Source organism: Amblyraja radiata, chromosome 8 (genome assembly GCF_010909765.2).
Source record: "Amblyraja radiata isolate CabotCenter1 chromosome 8, sAmbRad1.1.pri, whole genome shotgun sequence".
Taxonomy (NCBI): Eukaryota; Metazoa; Chordata; class Chondrichthyes; order Rajiformes; family Rajidae; genus Amblyraja; species Amblyraja radiata.
In genome coordinates, this window is record NC_045963.1 from 52,444,569 (window position 1) to 52,469,310 (window position 24,742).

The 24,742-nt window shown below is 46.7% G+C and overlaps 1 protein-coding gene across 2 annotated transcripts in view; it reads left to right on the forward strand.

Annotated features, from left to right (window-relative positions):
• tarbp1 (TAR (HIV-1) RNA binding protein 1) overlaps positions 1 to 24,742 on the forward strand; it is a 220,731-nt gene that overhangs the window by 57,890 nt on the left and 138,099 nt on the right. For both annotated transcript variants that reach the window (XM_033025903.1, XM_033025902.1), the window contains exons 13-14: positions 2,630 to 2,724; positions 14,562 to 14,723. In XM_033025903.1, coding sequence (XP_032881794.1) covers positions 2,630 to 2,724; positions 14,562 to 14,723 — 257 coding nt within the window. The remainder of the gene's footprint in view (positions 1 to 2,629; positions 2,725 to 14,561; positions 14,724 to 24,742) is intronic.

Below are 24,742 nucleotides of genomic sequence, written 5' to 3' on the forward strand. Positions count from 1 at the left end.
GGGGGGGAAGAGGAGAGGAGAGGGGGGGGGGAGAGGAGAGGAGAGGGGGGGAAGAGGAGAGGGGGGGAGAGGAGAGGGGGGGGGGAAGAGGAGGGGGGGGGGGAAGAGGAGAGGAGAGGGGGGGGGAGAGGAGAGGAGAGGGGGGGGAAGAGGAGAGGAGAGGGGGGGAAGAGGAGAGGGGGGGGGGAGAGGAGAGGAGAGGGGGGGGGAAGAGGAGAGGAGAGGGGGGGGGAAGAGGAGAGGAGAGGGGGGGGGAGAGGAGAGAAGAGGGGGGGAAGAGGAGAGGAGAGGGGGGAAGAGGAGAGGAGAGGGGGGGAAGAGGAGAGGAGAGGGGGGGAAGAGGAGAGGAGAGGGGGAAGAGGAGAGGGGGGGGGAAGAGGAGAGGAGAGGGTGGAAGAGGAGAGGAGAGGGGGGGAGAGGAGAGGAGAGGGGGGGAAGAGGAGAGGAGAGGGGGGGAAGAGGAGAGGAGAGGGGGGGGGAAGAGGAGAGGAGAGGGGGGGAAGAGGAGAGGAGAGGGGGGGGAAGAGGAGAGGAGAGGGGGGGAAGAGGAGAGGGGGGGGGAAGAGGAGGGGGGGGGGGAAGAGGAGAGGAGAGGGGGGGGAAGAGGAGAGGAGAGGGGGGGGGAAGAGGAGAGGAGGGGGGGAGGAGAGGAGAGGGGGGGAGGAGAGGAGAGGGGGGGGAAGAGGAGAGGAGAGGGGGGGGGAAGAGGAGAGGAGAGGGGGGGGAAGAGGAGAGGAGAGGGGGGGGAAGAGGAGAGGGGGGGGGAAGAGGAGAGGGGGGGGAAGAGGAGAGGGGGTGAGTGGGATCCCCCCCTGCCGCCATAATGAATTTTGTAAAATCATTAATATCTCTGTCATTTTTCATCGACTGGTAAAATCCTCGGCACACATGCGGCGGAGGGGGGCCTCTGAGCGAGGTGGCCAAAAATGACGGCCGTAGGTGGCGGCGTTTTCTCGGAAATCGCAGCACAGATCGCCAAAACGGGTCAAGAACAGACTTTTAGTAATATAGATAGATAGTGACGTAATAGTTAACAAAGGACAAGAAGGATGTGAATAGCAATTCTCAGCTGCTTTAAAAATAACATTTGTCACAGCTAGTCTTCACACGAGTTAAATTATAATTTTTTACTTGGAGCTGGCTCTTTTACTTGCCTTCCTTTGATTTGCCAAACTCTATTCCAAATCAAAAAATGCTTGTCATTAAACCATTTTGCAGGAGGGTGGGCCTCTTTTCCTTGACCATATGTTTTGGTTATTAATCAGTAAACTGTGTGATTTTATAGTATACAATTAGCAATTGCAATAACTTAATTACATCTATTTACACTTCCAAGTAATTGATGGTACCTAATATTTATGGAGGATGTCATAATTGCAAATATAAATTTACGTGAACCCTCCTTCTTCCACTTTCTTCATCGCCTTCTCATTCCATCCTTTCCATTCTCCTAGCCTTCCTCCCATCAGACTACAGACACAAAACCCTCTCCGCCAGCTCCCTACCCACTTTCTGACCTTCACTGTGCTTCTTTTTCTTGTGCCACCATCAACATGAACTTTTCATGTGAGCTTTTGTGGTTGTGAACCTACATCCAATTCAGCAAACTGAGTATTAAAATTCAATATCATCCATAAAATGATATTGCATTCCCTCTCTCTCCATCCACACCCTAGTCCTCGTGCTAATTTCACAATTTATATATATCTTCGTTATCACCTCGTTCCCAGACAACAATGGACCATTGTGGACTCCACCTTTCCTGAGTCGTCGATGCAGGCCCTGCTTTGTTCTATACCTTCCCATACCTGTGTCCCCCTCTCTGACTCTTAGTCTGATGAAGGGCCTCGACCCGAAACGTCACCTATTCCTTTTCTCCAGAGATGCTGCCGAATCCTCTGAGTTACGCCAGCTTTTTGTGTCTGTCTTCATCCACATGAAAAATTGAATTCTTTATTTAAAGAAACATTGATCTGTCTTTGTTTGACATTCATTTATTCTTTATTGTGCGCTGTGGGTTTATATTTTGAATAGTTTTATATTGAGCATTGCCAATTTATATTTGAAATTAGTTCTGCAGCTGCCATGGAGGGATTCAAACACTTCCATTAGTGTGGTGATATAACTGCTACCATGTCCCTCACCTTTGCTGCTCTATTTTCATTTGGCTCAATTCCAAGTTCTGTGCATGTTCCTCAGGGGTATATTTTAATATTAATTAGTTATATGCACTGACACATGATTGCATTCCATTTATTATAAGTCTCCTGTTGACAAACTCAACCTCAAAGCAACAACATGTTTTTAAATGAATTTCATTGAAATGCAATGATAGGTGTTTTAGAATTGTGTATTTAGAAAACTTGGGGTTAATGCCTTGAAGATCTGCCTCAGGAACTGCTTTTCTGCACCCAACATTAATAGGTTGCTGTCAAGCATTGTGCAATATGAGGTTGACTGATTATTTGCTTCAAGATTTGTGATGTTTTGCAATTTAGTGAACATGTTCCTAATTATTAATCTATGATTCTCTTTTTTTTTTGCTGTCGGGCCGTTGCTAACTTACAGGAGCAAACCATTTTTACGAAGTAGATAATTTGTGTAAACCATTTGTTCTCTTTGTCTACAGGTAGGATCCTGAATGTTCTGCAAGAATGCATCATGTCTTCAATGGAGCAAGTTTTGGAGTACGCACTCAGGAGGTTGACAAGTGAATTACAAACTGTAAGTATGACTAATTTGGTTAAATCTATTCTAGTTTAAAATCTGCTTGGTTCAAATAACTCTGTTTATACAGAAGTGAAATAGTATTTCCAATACAGCAACAACTGGTGTCATGTATTACTTAAATGGAAATCTAATAACATTGGTTCTTTTAATATATACCATTGAATTGGATTTTCCTTGATGCTCGCTATTTTGCATGAAGTGGCCACCAGCAAGTCGTATGCTGCAATTTTTATTCACTTCATTTACAGGATCTGAGCATTAATGCCCATTGTTATTACCTTTGAGAGAGTTATAGTGAGTCACTGCCTTAAACCACTGCAGTCCTTCATCTGGAGGTTCGTATACAATGCTGTTTAGTAAGATCAGCAACGATGATATGTTGGTCCTAAAGGCAGGCCCATATGAAGCTTTTCAAAAAGGGGGATGGCATGACAGGATTACAAAAAATTTATGTGAAACTAGACCAAGTGCAGACTCGTTGGGTCTGTCCCCCCAACGCGCGGTTGTGGGGGGAGGCATGCAGCGTCACACACACTAACCACCCCCACACACACACAAAATACCCCCCCGCACATACGCTAACTACCCCCCTTGATATTATATTAATATTATTAATTTGCTCCTTTTACCCCATAACCGCCCTATCCACTGATGCATAGCCCCCAACTCGCAGGCGCATCTAGAGAGGGAGGGGGTGGGGGTGGGGGTGGGGGGGGGGGGGGGAGAGAGAGTGAGGGCAGAGAGAGAATGGGGAGAGACAGAGGGAGGGGCAGAGACAGAAAGGCAAGAGACAAAGGGAGAGGGGGTGGAGGGGAGGAGGAGAGGGAGGGGGAGGAGGGGAGAGAGATGGGAGGGGAGAGAGAGGGGAGGAGAGAGAGTGAGAGAGGGAGGCTGAGAGGGAGGGAAGGGAAGGGGGGATAGGGGGGGAGGAAGGGGGAGAGGTGGGGGAAAGGGAGGGGGAGGAGGGAAGAGGGTAGGGGAGGAGGTGGAGGGAAGGGGGTAGGGGAGGGGGAAGGGGGTTTAGGGGAGGGAGGGTGGGGGAGGGAAGGGGGGTGGGGAGAGGAAGGGGGGGGAGAGAGAGAGGAAGGGGGAGAGAGAGAGGAAGGGGGGAGAGAGAGAGGAGGGAGAGAGAGGGCGGGGGAGAGAGAGGGGAGGATAGAAAGGGGGAGAGGGAGAGAGAGAATGGGGAGAGAGAATGGGGAGAGAGGGAGGGGGAGACAGAGAAAGAGGGGGAGAGAGAGGGGGAGAAAGAGAGAGAGAGAGAGGGGGGGAGGGGAGAGGGGGGGAGAGAGGGAGAGGGGGGAGAGAGAGAGGGGGGAGAGAGAGAAAGAGAGGGGGGAGTGAGAGGGGGAGAGAGAGAGGAGGGGAGAGAGGAGAGGGGGGGGGGCGGGGGCGGCAGCTCGCGGGGGCCCGAGCGAGGCACGGAGCAATCCGAGGACCAAAGATCCTTTAGCGAGCTATAGGCTCTTTGCTGAGGACTGCCAAAAGCAGTGGAGGACCGGCCGATCATGGCTTCCGCCAGCGTGACAGACGATCGGGCCGAGGACACGGACACGGAGAGGATGTCGTTCCCTGTGACGGGTAGAGAGAAGAGGGGAGGGAGGAGAGGGGAGGGGGGGGGGGGGGGGGGGGAGGTGGAGGGGAGCCGGAGGTGGAGGGGAGCCGGGCAAGTGTGTGGGCTGCGAAAAGCGGAGAGAGACAGAACCGGCTGACTGAGGGGGTGGGCGGTGGAGGGGAGGTGCGTGGCTTCACAAGCTGCACGGGCAGCACGGAGAAACTTCTTCAGCGCGTGAGCACCGCTGTCCTCGGAATCTGCAGAACAAAGATCCGATAGCTGAGCGGAGTTGTAGGATCTTTGCTGCAGAACTTTCTCGTTCTTTCTGCGCCTTTTGAAGAATGGGAGGGGGGGTGGGTGGGGTCTTGGAAAACTCATGGAAAACTGCGCATGCGCGTTGACAGCAGCTGTATTAATCCAGAGCGGAGGCAAGTCTGGAAGGAGTTGATAGAAAACACCAACATGACCAATAACAGCAGGAAGGCATGGGCCACAATCCGCCGCCTCGGTGAAGACCATACCACACCGCCCACGCTCACAACAGTCACAGCAAACTCAGTTGCAGCACAGCTGGTGGCAAACGGTCGTAGCCAAAACCGGCGCAGACCCACAGGAGAATACCACCGGACAGCGGTAACAGACCGCCTACAACCAGCCAGCGCTCTCACCAAGCCCTTCGACCTAGAAGAACTCGAAGCTGCAATGAGCATGCTGAAACCTGGGAAAGCAGCAGGAATCGATGATGTACTGACGGAAATGATACAGCACCTTGGACCTAAAGCAAAGACCTGGCTCCTAGCAATGCTGAACTCATGCATGGCACAGAAAACAACCCCACCTGTATGGAAAAAGGCCAAGACTGTCGCAATTCCCAAACCTGGAAAGGACCCATCATCCCCAAAGAGCTACAGACCCATTTCCCTCCTCTGCATCACCTACAAGCTCTACGAGAGGCTACTACTCCAACGCCTTATGCCACTTATAGACTCCAAGCTTACTAAAGATCAAGCTGGCTTCCGCCCTGGCCGCTCCTGTGCCGGGCAGCTACTGAACCTCACCCAACACATTGAGGACGGTTTTGAGTGCAAACTCATCACCGGAGCAGCTTTCATAGACCTCACCGCTGCCTACGACACTGTCCAGCACCGCACCATGATCAGGAAACTTTTTGACATGACTGGTGACCTCGACCTGTGCCAAGTCATCAAAAGCCTTCTCAACAACAGGCGCTTCTTCGTTCAACTAAACGACAAGAAGAGCAAATGGAAAGCCCAAAAGAATGGCCTACCACAAGGCAGCGTACTGGCCCCCCTCCTCTTCAACATCTACACCAACGACCAACCACTTCCCCCACAATGCCGCCGCTTCATCTATGCTGATGACCTCTGCATCACCACCCAACAGGAGAACTTCCAGAAGATCGAGTCTGTCCTGGAAAGCGCCCTCCAAGAGATGACAACCTACTACAATAACAACCACCTGAAACCCAACCCATCAAAAACCCAACTATGCAGCTTCCATCTTAAAAAATCGAGATGCAGGAAAACAACTGAGCGTCTCATGGGTGGCCACAAACTCTCCAACCACTTCCACCCCGTGTACCTCGGAGTCACACTCGACAGGACACTCTCTTTCAAAACCCACCTTCAGAACACCAAAGCCAAGGTCAACACTCGCAACAACATCCTGTGCAAACTGGTAAACTCAAAGTGGGGCGCTGATCCACCAACCATCCGTGCAACTGCCCTAGCCCTGTGCTTCTCCACAGCTGAATACGCGTGCTCAAGGTGGAGCCGCTCCCACCACACCAAACTGGTTGACACAGCCCTCAACGACACCTGCCGCATTATCACGGGATGCATAAAGACAACGCCAGTCCCGTGCCTCTACGCCCTAGCTGGTATTGCCCCCCCCCCATATCAGACGATCCATCGTCGCCCAAGACGAGCGGAGAGCACAGGAGATCGATACCAGGCACCCCCTGCACGGACACACAGCACCTCCACCCCGACTGAAATCCAGAGCCAGTTTCTTGCAGACAGTCCCACCTCTCCAGACAACCAAAGAAACAGCAAGGACCAACATCTGGAAAGATGAATGGAACCAGCTCAACACACGAGCCCACGACTGGATGGAGAGAGGAAGCACTCCGACTGAATGCCTCGCCAGCGGGCACGACCTCCCATGGCCAACCTGGAAGACCCTCAACAGATTACGAGTGGAGCAGGGGAGGTGCAAAGCACTTATGAAAGCATGGAACTACCAGGCAGAAGACACATGCAGCTGTGGAGCAGTACAGACAATGTCCCACCTACTGGAGTGTGATGACGCCCCCCAGTGCAGCCCCCAGGACCTGGCTGAATCGACCCGACCAGCTGTGACCTGCGCCAGATACTGGCAGAACGACATCTGAGATTGCAACGGACTCGAAGAAGAAGAATCCAGAGCGGCGGGGCCACGAGGAAAGGCCTTGTGAGGTCAGCAGCTGGGCAACCGTTATATTTTTAAAAATGACAGTTTTGTGATAAATTTTAGTAAATATCTCGGGAAATAATTGACCAAATTTATAGAGGAGTGGATTTTTGAAATCATAAGGAGAATTTCTACCAGAAGATGTAAAAATGTCACTGTTATTGTAACGTCAGCAGCTGGGCAGCGGTCAGATTTAAAAAAAAGGTCAGATTGGTCAACAATTTTAATTAAAAAGTCAGGAAAATAATGTACCAAATGTACAGAGGAGTGGATTTCTAAATAAATTAATTACTGAAATATGTAAAAATTTCCCCGTTTCGGCATCTGGTTTACGAGGAGATACGTTTCAAAGGCAAAATGACACAAAATACTGGAGTAACTCAGTGGGACAGGCAGTATCTCTGTATAGAAGGAATGGGTGACGTTTCTGGTCGAGAAGGGTCTGAAGAAGGGTCTCGACCCAAAACTTCATCCATTCCTTCTATCCAGAGATGCTGCCTGTCCGCTGAGTTACTCCAGCATTTTGTGTCTATCTTTGGTGTCAACCAGCATCTGCAGTTCCTTCCTACACATCAGTCTCAAGCTGAATGTGCAGTTAATGATCTACTGTCCCTATGAACTCAGAGTAACTTTGTTAGGATAGTTTAAATATGATGAACATGAATTTGTTTCTATTAAGGGAACTGAATGGTGAATGTAAACTTCTCCAGTATTTCTACAAACCTATTGTGTCCAGAATGTCCAGATAGGTATATGGACGGGAAAGGAATGGAGGGTTATGGTCTGAGTGCAGGTAGATGGGACTAGGGGAAAATAAGTGTTCGGCACGGATTTGAAGGGCCGAGATGGCCTGTTTCCGTGCTGTAATTGTTATATGGTTATATAATGTTATTTCAAGGAAAATTGCTGACTTTATAAGGATAAAGCAATTCCACAAAAGGAAATATTCCGTTGAGAATTATCGGTGCTAAGAAAGATCCATTTAATCAGACATCACAGATTTAATTAACAAGGCACGAAAACTTTGTATAAGCAAGGTGTGTTAATTCTTTTGTAAAAGCAAAATTAACTAATTTTTGCAGCTATTATGTGTGATAAATGCAGATTTTGAGTAACCTGATACGTATAACGAGATACATTTAGATTTTTGGCTGACAGGAAATATGTGTATTTTAAAATCACAAAATATTTGATAAAAAAAAGTCAATTAAAATTGACAAACTATCCTTTCACTTTATAGATTGCCATTTTAGTTGATATTTACAGTATGTTTTGGAGAAAAACAGATGACCTCTTTGTTGACACAAAAATAAATATGATTCAGTCATTCCTTAGGTTCAAAATGAAGCAAATAAACATCCAACATGTTGAATGTATATCAGTTTTTAAATTTTAAAAAATTCCAAAATACTGCTGAGTTTCTTGAGTTTCTTTTTGTGCTGTGTAGACATTGGAAGCAGATTAGGAAATTGTCAAAATTATGAATTAATCTCTTACCTGTCAATTTGTAGTGAAATTGTAAATGTTTGCAAAATGAGATGCTGCCATTTCTGTTATGAGTTGAAAATGGAATGCTGTGTCTGTCGTCATAAGCTATTTTGGACCAGATTTCATATTTATTTTTTTATTTTTATTATTATTTTTTTTAAATTAGAAGTACAGTAAATTACAATAATACACATCAGATATATCTTATTACATTTGTTGTACCACTTCGTTTTTCGAGCTTTAAAAAAGATAGAAATAAAAGAAGTAAGGAAAGTGAGCAAGAATCGTGAAGGTGCAGGAAAGTGTTGGGAAAAGAAGTTAGGGAGGAAGTTAGAGAAGGAAGTAAAGAAAGGAAACAAGACCCTAGAAAGAAAAGAAAAAAAAGGAAAAACAATCGCTCTATTGTAACACAAAACTCGCAAAAAAGGATATACCAACCGTGTTTTTTTGTTTTTTTAATTTATTTTATACCCCCCGTTACCAGATCCTGGTACCATTTATATTTTAAATTACTATTGCACCTTATGCTTGTAATAGTTCCATAAATGCAGACCTCGTCTTTTGGAAGTGGTCTGCTTTGCCTGCTAGGAGGAGTCTCATCTCTTCCAAGTGTAGTGTTTCGTACATGTTTGAAATCCACATTTTTATTGTTGGTATTGGAGCATTTTTCCAAAATTTGAGTATAAGCTTTTTTCCCATTATTAGCCCGTAATTAAGTAAGTTCTTTTGAAACACGTTTAATTCGGGGTTACCTTCTGATATTCCAAAAATGATCCATTCTGCTTTTGGCACAAGTTTTATTTTAAATGATTTTGTGAAGATTTCAAATATTTCGTTCCAAAATTTTTGGATTTTTATACAAAAAACAAAAGAGTGCGCTATGGTAGCTTCTTGTGACTGACATTTATCACAAATGGGTGAGACATTGGGGAAAAGTTTATTTATTTTAGTTTTTGAATAATATAGTCTATGTAATGTTTTATATTGAATTAGAGTATGTCGTACGTTGATCGAGCATTTATGCACATATAGTAAGTGTTTATCCCAGCTCTCTTTTGAAATTTTTATAGCTAGTTCTTGTTCCCAGTCTCTTCTAATACCATCAGTTGTAGGTATTTCAGTATTTAAAATAATGTTGTATAAGTATGATATTAGATTTGCTGATTCAGCCTTTGTCTTCATGGCTTCATCCAATAAGTCTGGGGACATGTTACGATAGTCTTTTGTGTATTTTTTCAGATAGTCACGGATTTGAAGATATTTAAAATATTGATTATTTTTCAAATTATATTTCAGTTGTAATTGTTGAAATTATAATAATTTTCCTAATTCATACAAGTCTCCGAGCGTTTTGATTCCCATTCTTTCCCATTGTGTAAATGATTTATCTATAATTGAAGGTTTAAACGACGGGTTATTGACTATTGGCATTAAAAGAGATAGATTTCTTAATTTTAGATTCTGTTTTATTTGTTTCCAAGTTCTAATTGTACTATGTATCATTGGATTTTTATTATAATTTTTGTTATTCAGATTCATTGGTGAGAGGAGAGTCGCTCCTGTATTACACGGAGAGCAGTCCTCTCTCTCCATTACAATCCAGTCCACCTGCTGGGCAGAATTGTCCAGCAGGTGAATCATATTTTTAATATTTACTGCCCAATTATAGTACATAAAATTAGGAAGCGCTAGACCACCCATCTCTTTTGGTTTACTAAGGTGTGCTCTTTGTATTCTGTGGGATTTATAATCCCATATAAAATTTGTAATGTCTGAGTCTAGTTTTTTGAAAAACTTTTTTGGAAGATATATTGGAATTGATTGAAATAAATATAGGATTTGTGGTAAAAAGATCATTTTTATAGCATTTATTCGACCCATTAAAGACATCGGGAGCATTTTCCAGAATTTGATTAGATTATTTAGTTTCTTAAGTAAGGGGCTATAATTGGCGTTAAACATAGCGTGATAGTTTCTAGTGATTTCAATTCCTAAATATTTAAATTTTTCTGTGGCTATTTTAAAGGGGAATTTCAAGAGATGTGTTGAGTCTTTCGGTTTTATCGACAAGAGATTAATTAACAAGGCACGAAAACTTTGTATAAGCAAGGTGTGTTAATTCTTTTGTAAAAGCAAAATTAAGTAATTTTTGCAGCTATTTGTGATAAATGCAGATTTTGAGTAACCTGATACGTATAACGAGATACATTTAGATTTTTGGCTGACAGGAAATATGTGTATTTTAAAATTACAAAAAATTTGATTAAAAAAAGTCTATTAAAATTGACAAACTTATTTCATATTTCCTGACAACCCAGAAGGCTTTCCACCCACACTCGCTACAATAGTTCTTAAAGTAATCCACCCAATTCATCTCCCCACATTTGCCTGCTTCCTATTATCTCACGCATATCCATGAACGCCTCCTGATTATCCTGCTACCTGACTAAACTAGGAACAATTTATAGAGGCAGCCAACAGTCTTTAGGGTGTGGGAGGAAAGTGAGGCACCAGGGGAATCCCAAGTGGTCACAGGGAGAACGTGCAGACTCCACACAAATATGAACTGAGTTAAGAAATTATTTGGGTTACTGGAGCAGTGAGACAGTTTTATTACCTGACGCACCACTTTGCGATTACTAATTATTGTAGGTTATTCTGGTCATAGTCATACCTCATGGAAATAGGCCCTTTGGCCCAACTCGTCCATGATGACCAAGATGTTTAGTTTAGTTTAGATTAGAGATACAGCACAGAAACAGGCCCTTCATCCCATCAAGTCCACACCGACCAGCGATCCATGCACACTAACCCTATCCTACACACACTGGGCACAATTTACACTTACACTAAGCCAATTAACCTACTCTTTGGAGTGAGGGAGGAATCCGAAGATCTCGAAAACCCATGCGCTCATGGGGAGAACGTACAAACTCCGTACAGACAGCACCCGTAGGTAGGATCGAACCCGGGCCTTCGGCGCTGTAAGGCAGCAACTCTACCGCTGTACCACCATGGCTGCCCTATTGCATGTTAGTCCCATTTACTTGTGTTTGATCCACATCCCTCAAACGTTTTCGATCAATGTACCTGTCCAAATGTCTTTTAAATGTTGTTATGGTGCCTGCATCAGCCACTTCCTCTGGCAGCTCATCCCATATATGTAGCACCCTCTATATGAAAATATTACCCCTCAGTTTCCTATTAAATGTTTCCCCTCCCACCTTAATAATAATAATAACGGATGGGATTTATATAGCGCCTTTCTAATACTCAAGGCGCTTTACATCGCATTATTCATTCACTCCTCAGTCACACTCGGTGGTGGTAAGCTACTTCTGTAGCCACAGCTGCCCTGGGGCAGACTGGCGGAAGCGTGGCTGCCAATCTGCGCCTACGGCCCCTCCGACCACCACCAATCACTCACACTCATTCACACACATTCACACACAGGCAAAGGTGGGTGAAGTGTCTTGCCCAAGGACACAACGACAGTATGCACTCCAAGCGGGATTCGAACCGGCTACCTTCCGGTCGCCAGCCGAACACTTAGCCCATTGTGCCATCTGTCGTCCCCTTAAACCTATGCCCTCTGGGTCTTGATTCCCCACTGTGGGTAAAAGACTGTGTGTTCACCCTATCTATTCCCCTCATAATTTTATACACCTTTGCTATATCATCTCTCAGCTTCTAGCACCTTAAGGTGCTAGAAGCTTCATCTCCGGTAGGCGGCGCGACTCTCGTCTGCAGCGGCCTCTGCAGTCCGTCTGCGTTTTTATTATTTTATGTCTATGTTTTTATGTAGTTTTTGTTATTTTTGTTGGGGTATGTGTGTGGGGGGGTGGGGGTGGTGTGGGGGGGTTGGGGGTAACTTTTAAATCTCTCCCTGCACGGGAGACCCGACCTTTTCTTTGTCGGGTCTCCGTTGTCGTTGGGGCTGCAACGAGGAGCGGCCTCCAACAGGAAGACCGGGGGCTGTGGTGCCGTCTACTCAACGTCGCGGAGCTGGCCGAGTCCAGAGCGGGTGGAGCTGTGGTGGACGCTGCTGCGGTCCGACCCCCGGAGATTCGGTGGCTGCAACTGCGGGTTTGGCGGACGGTAACATCGGGAGCCCGCGGGTCCCTGGAGGGAGACCGCTTTTCGGGGCTTCCGCAGCGGCGACTTCTCCCGCCCGAGTTGCGGGGTTGAAGAGCTCCTGGAGCGGGGCCTTACAGCACCGCCCCGCGCGGCTTGGAATGGCTGCGGGACTGCGAGCGAACGCCGGGGGCTCTAACATCAAGACCCGGTGTGCGACCTTGCATCACCCGGCGTGGCTTAAAAGGCCACGGGACAATTCGCCATCGCCCGCCGGGGGCTTTGACTTTGACTCTGACATCGGGGGGGGGGGGGGGGAGAGTGCAGTGGAGAGAGAAGTTTTTTTGGCCTTCCATCACAGCAATGTGATGGATGTTTATGTAAATTATGTTGTGTCTTGGGTCTATTTGTTTGTAATGTATGGCTGCAGAAACGGCATTTCGTTTGGACCTCAAGGGGTCCAAATGACAATAAATTGAATTGAATTGAATTGAATTGAATTGAATAAAGTTTAACCTACCCAACGTCTCCATGAATCTCAGGCACTCGATTCTGGCGACATCCTCATAAATCTTCTCTGTTCTCTTTTCAGTGCAATGGTATCTTTCATATAGCAATGTGACTAAAGCTGAACACAATACTGCAAGTGCAGCCTCACCAACATTTCGTATAACTGTAACCGTAAGACGTAGGAGCAGAATTAGCCCATTTGGCCGATCGAGTCTGCTCCGCCATTCACTCATGGCTGATCTATTTTCCCCTCTCAACTCCATTCTCCTGCCTTATCCTCGTAACCTTTGACGCCCTTACTAACATAATGTCTCAACTTTTATACTCAATTTCCTAACCAATGAAGGCCAGCGTGCCAAAAGCCTTCTTCACCTGCCACTTACCTGCCACTTTCAGGGAATTATGTACTTGTATTGCCAGATCTTTCTGCTCTACAATACTCCCCAGGACCCTATCATTCATTGTGAAGGTCCTGCCCTTGGTTTCATTTCCCAAAATGCAACACCTCACACTTATCAGAATTAAACTCCATTTGCCATTCCACGGCCCACTTGCCCACCTGATCAACGTCTGGCTGTAATTATTGATAACCTTCTTCACTGTTTACTATACCACCAATTTTAGTGATACCTGCAAACTTACTATACATCCCTTGTACATTCTCATGCAAATCATTCATATAGATGACAAACATCAACAGGCCCAGCATTGATCCCTGAGACCGAGTCCAAGAAACAACCTCTCACCACCTCTCACTGCTTTCTACCACAAAGCCAATTTTGTATCCAGTTAGCTTGACCTCCCTGGATCCCATGCGATCTAACCTTCCATAGCAGCCAACAATGCAGAACCTTAACAAAATCCCCTACTATGATGACCCTATGAATCTTACAGCTATCTGCAATCTTTCGGCATATTTGTTCCTCTAATTCTTTTTGACTCTTTGTGGCCTATATTACAATCCCAATAACATAATCATCCCTTTTTTTCCCCCTCAGCTCCACCCATATAGCTTCACTGGATGAACCTTCAGTGTTAACTCGGACTACTGCATGATGTTCTCATTAATCAATAAAGCAACTCCCCCTCCTTGTTTACCTCATCTCTGCCCTCTAGTTCTTGATTCCCCTTGGGAAAAAGACTGTGCACATTCACCCCATCTACATCCCTTATGATTTTATACATCCCTCAGCCTCCTACACTCCAAGGATTAAAGCCCCAGCTTGCCCAACCTCTCCCGATAGCTCAGTAATATAGGCCCCAAAGAGTCAACATGAATTAGAGGAACCTCTCCCAATAGCTCAGTTCTTCAAGACCTGGTGACATCCTTGTAAATCTTTCCTGCACTTTTTCCACCTAATTGGCATCGGTTTGATAAAAGGATGACCAAAACTGAAGACAACACTTCAAGTGCAGCCTTGCCAATGTCTTGTACAACTGCAATCATAAAGTGGCAGGTTCTACACTCAATGCCCTTATTGATGGAAGCCAGCATTTCAAAAGCTGTCTTCACCACCTTGTCCACCTGTGACATGTGGACTATCTGTGGCTATTCTGAGTGGTGTAACTAGGTCTGTAAGATCTGGTCAAATGTTATTTTATTTAGGGTATGTATTAAGTAAAGCTTTATTATTGTTTCATTTTATCAGCCAGCAGTTGCCATATTTGCCAGGGAATAAGGAGCACCCTTCCGTCATTTTTCTAAAATGTGTTTTGTTTTTCTTTTATTGAGGTCCTCGATCTTGACAGATGCAACCTGTATCTTGCTCTACTGAGTGAGATGGCAAAGATGCTTTCACTGTTTGGCCCAATGAGGGGGTCCTGGATGTGGCGATTCATCTCTTCCCTGACGCAGGCTTCAATTCGACATCTGCAGGCTGCAAATGATGAGAAGGTACTCTACCCTATTCCAATGTTCATAGTCTAAACTGTCATGTCACCTTCACATATAGTTCCTCCTCCTTCACCTTCGTTCCCCTTGCTTTTCTTTCTATTTTACCCGTAACACCTCTGCTGAATGACCGCTTCTAGTTTTCTGAAGCAATAAATCAAGAATCATAGAATACAGTCCATTTGGTCCATCCTGTGTGTGTCAGTTTTTGAAATAGGTTTCTAATTAATCATATTCTCTGCTTTTCCCTCATATCCACACACATCTTTATCTTTCAGGCGTCTATTTAATTCCCATTTAGAAGTTCTAACTATCTCCTTCTACACCCTCGCCTTTTACATGATAAACTTCAATTCATAACGCAGATAGAAAATTTGGATGAATGGGGGCAGTACTTCAGAGAGAAAAGCAACAATAGAATGTGCTGGACCTTAGAATGGAATCTTCTTCTTTCGAATCCATCTTGTTACAAATGTTGACCTCGCTGTCATCGTCTGTCCTGAAAAGGACACAAGCTTCCGGCGACTATCAGTGGCATCCATTACTTGTTGCAATAGATGATGGTGATAGCAGAATTAGCACAGAATTAGTTTCCAACCATGCGACGTGGATGCTTCTGCTATGGGGCCCTTAGAATGGAGTAGTGAGAGGTTAAAAATGTCTGTGAATACCTCTGCTAGCTGATCTGCATAGTTCCTGAGGATGCAGGCGGGTGACATCCCAATTTCTATACTCAGCGTCTCAGCTGATGTGTCCTGCCTTCTACACAACTGTATGTCCCTGTGTAACCACTTTCAGGTGACTTGTATCCCTAAGTGTTTCTGTTCAACAGCACTCTTTAGGGTCCAGCTATTCACTGCGTAAATCCCAGTAGGGTTCAACATCCCAAAATACAGGCACTCCCCGACTTACGTAATAGGCAACTTAAGTAAACTCCCACTTACGTAAGCAATTCTTTAAGCCCACTGCTTTCTTTAAGAGTTGCAGCAAGCCAGTCAGCTAATCTCGTGGATGCTCCCATGTGGTCTCCATGTCGGAGCTCCCACGTGGTCTCCCACTGGTACTACACAGTACTAATAGTAAATTGATGTGTGCGCAGTATCACTTCTGTTTCCGACTTACATAATCTATCAGACTTACGCAAGGGTCCACGGGATGTAACTTTTACCTAAGTCAGGGAGCGTCTGTACATCACTTTACACTTGTGTGAGTTAAATTCCATCTGCCATTACCTTGCCCACTTCCCTGGTTGATGTATATCTTATTCAACCGTCTATTTTGGTGCATCTGCAAACTTCCGAATCATGACATTTTCGGACAAATACTATTTCATTTATTGAAAGATATTGTTTATGACACTTTATAAATATTGTTTTGTTTTTTTGTATGCTGTTTCACACTTGCTTCACGAAATAAAGAATTAAATAAATGACGCCTACATTCAGAATTGGCCATGGGTGTTGCCTGTTCTGATGGGTATATCTCATAATCTCTTCCATATTTACCACAACCACTGTTTCCCACAGTTCCAGCATGTTTTTTTTTTTTACCTTTCCTCTCCCTCTAAATTCCATCATCCATTTCTTAAACGGACAGTACAGAAAATGGTAATGTAGCTTTATTCTAAAGTTATAGGAGAAGAATTAGGCCATACGGCCCATCAAGCAGTACTCCGCCATTCAATCATGGCTGATCTATCTTTCTCTCTCAACCCATTCTCATGCCTTCTCCCCATAGCCCCTGACACCCTTACTAATCAAATAGTTAATCTTGGTTTCTGCTCTATCATAGACATTCTTTTGTTCTCGTCACTCCTCCCTGTCTCTGCAATTTAAAATCCCAATTGTTTCTCACTTTTACAATTCTCATAAAGTATAATTGACCAAAACGTTGACTCAGATCACCACAGTGACTACCTAACCTGCCAAGTGTTCTGTCATTGTCTGTACTTATTTTAGACTTCCAGCATGTGCAGTTTTTTGCCTCAATTCCAAATCACAGCAACTGGCTCTGCATGGAAGCAATTCTTCTCATTTGTCCTCCAGTACTTCTGCAAATGAATGGATATTAAGTTAATGACTTTCCTGCCAGTGGAAACAATTTGTCATTAAAATGATACATAACTGAAATATAAAAGTTATTTCATTATAACTCTGCAACTGGATCAAAAAGGTTATTAGTTGTGAAAATGGGCTTGTAGATATGAAAATGAGTAATTTACAGCAATTTTTTAAATAAAATCCCCATAAAAATGTCAAACCTGTGGGCATACCAGTATTAATCAGTAAATAAATAATTTTAAAATATGGAATTACAGATGCCATGTATCTAGAAACAGATAAAATTAATTCCAAACTTTCCTTGATTTTAATTTCTAAAATGTTTTTATTTTATGAGATAATTGTGGTTAAGCTTCCCAAATTAGTTTTCTTCTGGATGATTAGTTTCTGCTGCTGCTGTTTCGCCTCTCTCATCCTGTCATAAAGCTGGCATTATCCAATAAAAGCTTTTGAACATGTGACTCAAGCAAATGATGCCTTCTCCAAATAATTCACCTGCAAGTGTTAAATGCTGTTTAATAATTTAACATAATTGGCAAATGCACGGAAATGGTAGATTATATTGTATCATAAAGCTCTGGATGAGACAATTTGGCCTGAGCTATCCAAGACTTTTTTCCAAAGCTCTACAATTTTTATCTTTAGGTACATCTGGTTTAGCACAGCTCTCCACAATCATGTAATTGGTGCCTCATTCTTACATAATTTATGATAATAACTACCAGCCAAGAGAACTTTTACAATCTAATGTTTTATTCTTTTAGATTGAGTCATGATTAATGGCTATGGTAAAGGAATCTTCTGATATTGAAGAGGGTAAAATAGTGTAGCTTATGTGTTGGGTTTGTATTTTGGAAAATTGATACGAAGAAAATAAAATTGGATGAAATGATCAACTCCATGGTGTTAAGATTTGAGGAAAATGGAGTAAGTGTTGGATGAGCGGCAGTAAGTGAAATAGTACTGAAGCTGTGTGAGCAGTGTTTCTTCTTGCAACTAATCACATGTATTTGTCACATTTGTCATTACTTATCTACACTGGCTCACCATTCTTCCAGCACGTTAATTTCAGAATTTCATGATACCTTTGCATCTCTAGTGACAGTGTCGCCTCCCCTGGATGCTGCTCTGATTCCAATTACTGCCGCAGCACCCGAAAGGGACCTTCATAAGGGTGCTGCAAGGGCGACCTGTGGGCGTCATGGTGCAGAAAGACGTACGGACAATCCACCAACGCCGGTGGCACATGGGATGGGGCCACTCCATGACGAGACGTCGGGACAGGAGCCAGGGCGCCAGCCCTCTCCCGCAAGTGCACCAACACAGATGACGTAGTTCCCATAAGCAGCTGGGACAAACTCCCTGGGGACGGTGAGCGGAGCGCCATACACTAATTCCGCCGAGGACGATGACAAATCCTCCTTGGCGGCAATCCGTGGAGTGGATGGCAACTTGTCCATCCACTCAGGGCCCGTGAGGCGAGTCTTCAGGGCATCCTTCAGACGGCAGTGGAACCGCTCCACTGACCCATTCGACTGGGGATGGTACGCTGTCGAATGGTGGAGCTGCGTCCCTAACAGGCGGGCCATTGCAGACCATAGTTCAGAAGTGAACTGGGCATCCCGGTCCGATGTGATGTCCAGAGGAACCCAAAAGCGGGCCGTCCAATTAGCCACGAGGGCACGAGTGCACGACATGGCGGAAGTGTCCATTAGCGGGATGGCCTCTGGCCACCGTGTAAAACGGTCCACCACCATCAGCAGGTGCGAAACACCCCGGGACGGAGACAGCGGCCCCACGATGTCCACGTACACGTGGCCGGACCGCCAGCGTGGCACCGCAAAATGAACGAACGGGCGCCCGGACGTGTCGATGTACCTTAGACATTTGGCACGGAATGCCCAGCATCCGACTTGCTTCCGCAGCCCATGCTATATAAATCTCGCGGCCACCATGGCAACCTTGGCCCGGATAGACGGGTGAGCTAGCCCATGGATGACATCGAACACTCGACGGCGCCAGGCCGCCGGAACAACAGGCCGCGGCTGGTCCGTGGACACGTCGCACAGGGTGGAAGTACACGAGGGACCCAACGGCACATCCTCCAGCACCAAACCCGCGATCGCGGTGCGGTACACCAGCATTTCTTCCGCCAGCTGCGCTGTAGCCAAGGCTGAGTAGTCTATTCCGGAGGCTGGGTTGAGAACGGCTGCTATCGCGGGGCGGGACAAGACGTCTGCAACCAGGTTAGATTTACCGGCGATGTGTCGGACGTCTGTCGTAAACTCCGAACTAGACGTTAGCTGGCACGTCTGATGGGCGGACTCAGGATCTGAGCCCTTGGCAAATGCGAAGGTGAGGGGCTTATGGTCCGTGAAGGCTACGATTTCCTGGCCCTCCAGGAAATACTGTAAATGCTGCACCGCAAGGTGCAATGCAAGTAACTCCCGGAGAAAAGAACTGTCGCGCTGTTCTGCAGGCTTGAGCTGGCGGCAGAAAAAGGTGAGAGGCTGCCATTTGCCATTGACTGACTACTTAGAACGCCGCTGACTGCACAGTCCGAGGAATCCACGGTAAGTGCTGTAGGGGAGGTAGCCCGCGGATGTACGAGCATTGTCACCCGAGCCAAGGCTTCCTTTGCCCCTTCAAACGCCTCCACGGCGATGGCGTCCCATTGCACCTTCCGCCTCATGCCAGTCAACAACTGAAAGAGTGGCCGCATAATTTTAGCCGCCGCCGGCACAAACCGATGGTAGAACGTTACCATGTCCACGAACTCCTGGAGGCCCCGCACTGTGGAAGGCCCCAGAAACTGGCGGATCGCCTCAACTCTGTGCATCACCCGGTGGCCCAGAAAGACGATGGCCCGGAGGCCTAACTGGCATTTGCCAGGGTTAATCACCAGGCCTTGTTGACTAAGGCGCTAGCACAATAAACGCAAATGGGCGCAGTGTTTCTGCCACGAGCGACTCGCCACGAGGATGTCATCTAAATAGATGAACAGGAAATCGAGCCGGCGCCCCACGGTGTCCATCAGTTGCTGGAAGGCCTGTGCGCCATTCTTGAGGCCAAAGGGCATCCGCAGGAACTTGAATAGGCCGAATGGGGTGATAATAGCCGTCTTCGGGACATCCTCCGCTCGCACGGGGATCTAGTTATATCCCTGAACTGTAGATTTTAGAATAAACCTTAGCCCCGGCTGAGGCTGAGAAACCTTAGCCGGATGGGCTGAGAAATCTTGTATGTGGGGAACGGGGTAATGATCGGCGATTGTCGCCTCGTTCAGGCGGCGGTAGTCACCAAAAGGCCTCCTTCGGCACCATGTGCAGCGGGGAGGCCCATGAGCTGTTGGAGCGTCGGACGATGCCCATGGCTTCCATTTTCCAAAACTCCGCCCTCGCTATCAGCAGCTTGTCGGGGGCAAGCCTGCGGGCGTGGGCGTGGAGCGGTGGACCTGATGTAAGAATATGATGCGGCACACCATGTTTCGGGCTGGTCGAGTCGAACTTCGGTGTCACAATGCCCGGAAACTCGGCCAGTATCTGTGCATATATATTGTCACCGCCGCCACTGGGTTGTGGATTGGTGCGGCGGATGCAGTAGGGTGCAAGGAGATCTCCTCCAATGTTGAAGCGTGGACAAGGCATTGTCCTCTCATGGCCACCAGGATTGCGCCCGCAAGAAATATGCGCCCAGCAACGGCTGTGCCACGTCCGCAACAATGAATGGCCAGGTGAAATGGCATGCACCACAGATGATCGGGATGGTGCAGACGCCCTAAGTGCAGATGGAACTGCCATTCGCAGCGGTCAAGGGGGGTCCTCCGCATACCAGCACGCGTGTCCACTCCGGAGGGGGGCAAAACACTGACCTCTGCCCCGGTGTCCACCAAGAACCTGAGCCCCGAGTGCCGGTCCCAGACCTACAGGCGATGCATCCTGCCGGCTACCGTGGTGACTATCAGCGGCCGGCACCGTGTTTTCTGGAAATGAACATGGCGGGCCGCTGAATCCCAGCGTTGGTGGTAAAAACACCACATCCTTTTTATTGGATCCTGCTCAGCCATCCTCCTCTCCTCTGACACTTGTCTGGTATGTGGCTCAAGTGGGCGTGGGTCCCTAATGGGCGTGGGCCTCTTATGGGCGTGGTCTTCGGTCGCTGGGCCTTTCAGGGCGCTGAATCGATCTGGTCCAGCGATTCCGGGGATTCCACCGATTCTAGGGATTCCAATGCACCCACCTGCTGTTGGTCAGACAGCCACAGCTCGTCGGCGTGCGCTGCTAGCCGGATGGGATCTTCAAAGCTCTCGCCTGAGAGCTGCCGGCGGATGTCTCGCCGCAACTTCTGCAGGTGGGTAAATTTAAACAGCGGGCAGGGCTGGTGGTCGCCCATGAGCATGAGCATTTAGCTCATTAGGGCCGAGGGCTTCTGGTCGCCGAGCCCACCCATGTTGAGGACCCGACAGGCGCGCTCCATACGATCTTGTCCCGTAGATCCAGCGCAGCAGTTCCTTGAGGCCTATGTACTTATCCGCCGCCGGTGGGTTATTGAGGTAAGGAACGACCTGACCGGCTGTCTGCTGATTCAGAGCGCTTACCACATAGTGGTAACGAGTCTCGTTGGCCGATACACCGCAGTTTTAGAACTGGGACTCTGCCTGTAGAAACCAAACCCCCAGCTGCGAGGTCCAAAATGTAGGCAGCTTCAGGGAGACCGCGTTGAGTTCGGCCATGTGTGCCTCGTAGGCGGCAGCGGTGGAATGCATCTTCTGACGAAATTTCCCTTCCAGGATTACACTTCTGAACGTCAGGGTCACCAGTATAGCGGGGACTCGCAGGAGTCCTGCCAAAAACTAAGCGGAAGCCAGTTGTGTGCTTGAGACGTGTTAGGATACAGCTCCCTACTCCTCAAATGGGCACGGGCGTTACCCGACCTTAAATACCCCTAAGGGTCAACCCCATGACCTGCGCCTCCCACACAGAGACAGCTAACTCCTCCCTCCAGAGCCGAGGGTTTGCTCTGCCAGTGGCCTACCACCAGGTGCCGCCACAATATATACACCAGACCAAGTGGGACCCATTGGACCTGTTCCCCCATCGCAATAATCCATACTCACCCGTTCCCCCAACGCAACCCGTTTCCACCACTCACCCGTTCCCCCAATGTAACCTGTTCCCCCAACACAATATTCCACCACTCACCCATAGCCCCAACGAGAGGCCTGGTCCCCCAATGCAACCCGTTCCCCAACGTATGATTCCACCACTCCCCTGTCTCCCCCAGCATTGGACTTTAAAAAAAACTCCAATAGCACTTCTCCTGCCTCCCCCAGCACTTCTAATTGATTATCAAAGTGGATTTTAAGTAAACACAGGAGGGGCGGGGCAATTGGGGCGCCGTTTTATTTTTTGTCAATAAAGGAAAGTTCTGGAAATGAAACCTCTCCCCTATTCCACCTTTCCCACCCACAATGAAAACCCCCACGTGGGCGTCTACCCCATCTTCCATCCCGACAAGGAAAATTCTGGAATTTGTTTTAACAAAGGAAAGCTCTCCCCAAGAATCTGATTAAAACAGATTTTAAAAAAAAATCTCACTCCCTCAACCCCATAATCTGTCTCTCTGTCTCACTCTATCTCTATCTGTCTCTCTGTCAACTTTCCCTCCCTCTTCTTTTGCCTACTCTCACTCACTGTCGGGTGGCAGCTGAGATACCATTGTGATGTCATTGTCGGGTGGCAGAATGTTCACAGCAGCATATGTAAATGAGATCCCATTGTGATTGGAGGACTGCGGGATGCCATTGTGATGTCATATCTGCAACTGCCAGAAAACACTCACAGCCTAGTCACAGTTATTCTTCTCAAAGTTTGCTTTTTTAAACTTGTAAATATCAATAACACGTGAAATATAACATCAAATCTGAAGGAAAATTGACATTGGTGCAAACAATTTTGCGCTCGTTTGTACCGTTTTGCCGTAGTTCCGGGATCACGCACGCACAGACAGGCATCCAAACAAGACGAGAGTTTTAGTTAGACAGACAGACAGACAGACAGACCTACCAAGTGGGACCCATTGGGTCCCTGTCACACAGGAAGCCTGGTCCCCCAATGCAACCTGTTCCCCCACCACAATATTCCACCATCGCCCATAGCCCCCACGGGAGGCCTAGTCCCCCAAAGCAACCCGTTCCCCAACGCAATATTCCACCACTCACCCACCAACCCTCCTCTGCTTCCTCTCCTCACCCGCTCACTCCCCTCCTCTAACCCCCCCACACACACTAGCCCCCCCACACACTAACCCCCCCAACACACACTAACCACCCCCACACCCATACTAACCCCCTCCACATACACACTAACCCCCCCACACACACACTAACCCCCACACACTAACCGCCCTCACATACACTAACCCCCCCCCCCCCCCCCCACACGCACTAACTGCCAGAATTTCCGATCCAACTTTTAAATATCAATAACTTGTGACATATAACATCAAACTTGACATAAACGATAACGGGACAAAGGTGAGTAAGGTGGGTGGCAGCTAAGATCCCATTGTGATGTCATTGTCAGGTGGCGGATTGTTCATGGCAGCGTATGTAAATGAGATGCCATTGTGATTGGAGGACTGTGAGATGCCATTGTGACGTCATAGCTGCAACTGCCAGAAATCTCTCACAGCACAGTCACAGTTATTCTTCTCAAAGTGGGCTTTTTTTAAACGTTTAAATGTCAATAATGTGAAATATAACATCAATCTGAACGAAACTTTATACAAATGACCACGGGACAAAGGTGAGTAAGGTGGTGCAAATTTTTTTAGCGCTATTGTGTACCGTTTCGGCATAGTTTCTTGAGCTCACTCACATGCAGACAGACATCCAAACAAGATAAGAGTTTTAGTAATATAATAATATAGATAGATGAGCAGTATACAGTAGATAGTATAGATATTCAGAGTCATTTTGCAGGACAGGAAGTCCATAATGAGAGAGCACAGCTTTAAGGTGAGAGGTGAAAACTTTTAAAGAGATCTAAGGGTTAAGTTTTTTTTAAATGGCCACAAAGTGCTGGAGTAACTCATTGGGTCACGCAGCATCTCTGGAGAACATGGATAGGTGAGTTTTCAGGTCCAGACAATTCTTCAGACTGCTTGTGGGGGAGGATGGGTGGTGGTGGGGGGAGGGAGGAAGGAGGAGAGGCAGGATAAGGTGTAGTAGGTGATAGGTAGACATGGGTGAGGGGGTGGGGGTTGATAGGCTGATGGTTGGAACAAAGGTCAGAGATTAAAATCGAAGGTATGCGACAAAACGATTGAAGTTGCAAATTGTGAAGCCAGAGGAAGGAATGTGAATGGAAAGGGAGGGGAGAAAGGTGCGCATACAGTTGGGACACATGCGATGGGAGGGAGAAGAAAAAGGGGTGTGGGGGAGAGGGGAGGGGGGGAATTGTGGGGGTTACCTAAATTTGGAGAATTCAATATTCATTTTATTGTTTTCTCTCTGAAAATGGTATTTATGTGAAACAAGCTGCCAGAGGTGGTGGTAGAGTTGGATACAATTACAAAGTTTAAAAGAAGGTTGGACAAGAGAAATGAGTAGAGGGATACGGGCCCAATGCTGGGTCAAAGGGGACTATTTTATGGTGTACAATTCTTTTTCTGTTCTAATCCATGACTGGAATAAAATGTTTTAACCCATGTAAGGGTCTGCGATGAATTTATTGTAATCGGTCGGAAGTTCAAATAAAGAAGACCTCAAAGATTAATTTTAAAAGTTTGCCTCCAGGCATTATCCTGATAGAAGAAATTTGTTTTGCATCCATTCATATCAGTGGGATATTCTAGCTTAAAAGTAAAAGTAGTTTCCATAGTTATCCTTCATGGAATATGATGTGAGAGAGTGTTTTTTAGCACTTTGTAGTTTCTATAGAATTACATGCTTGGTATTTA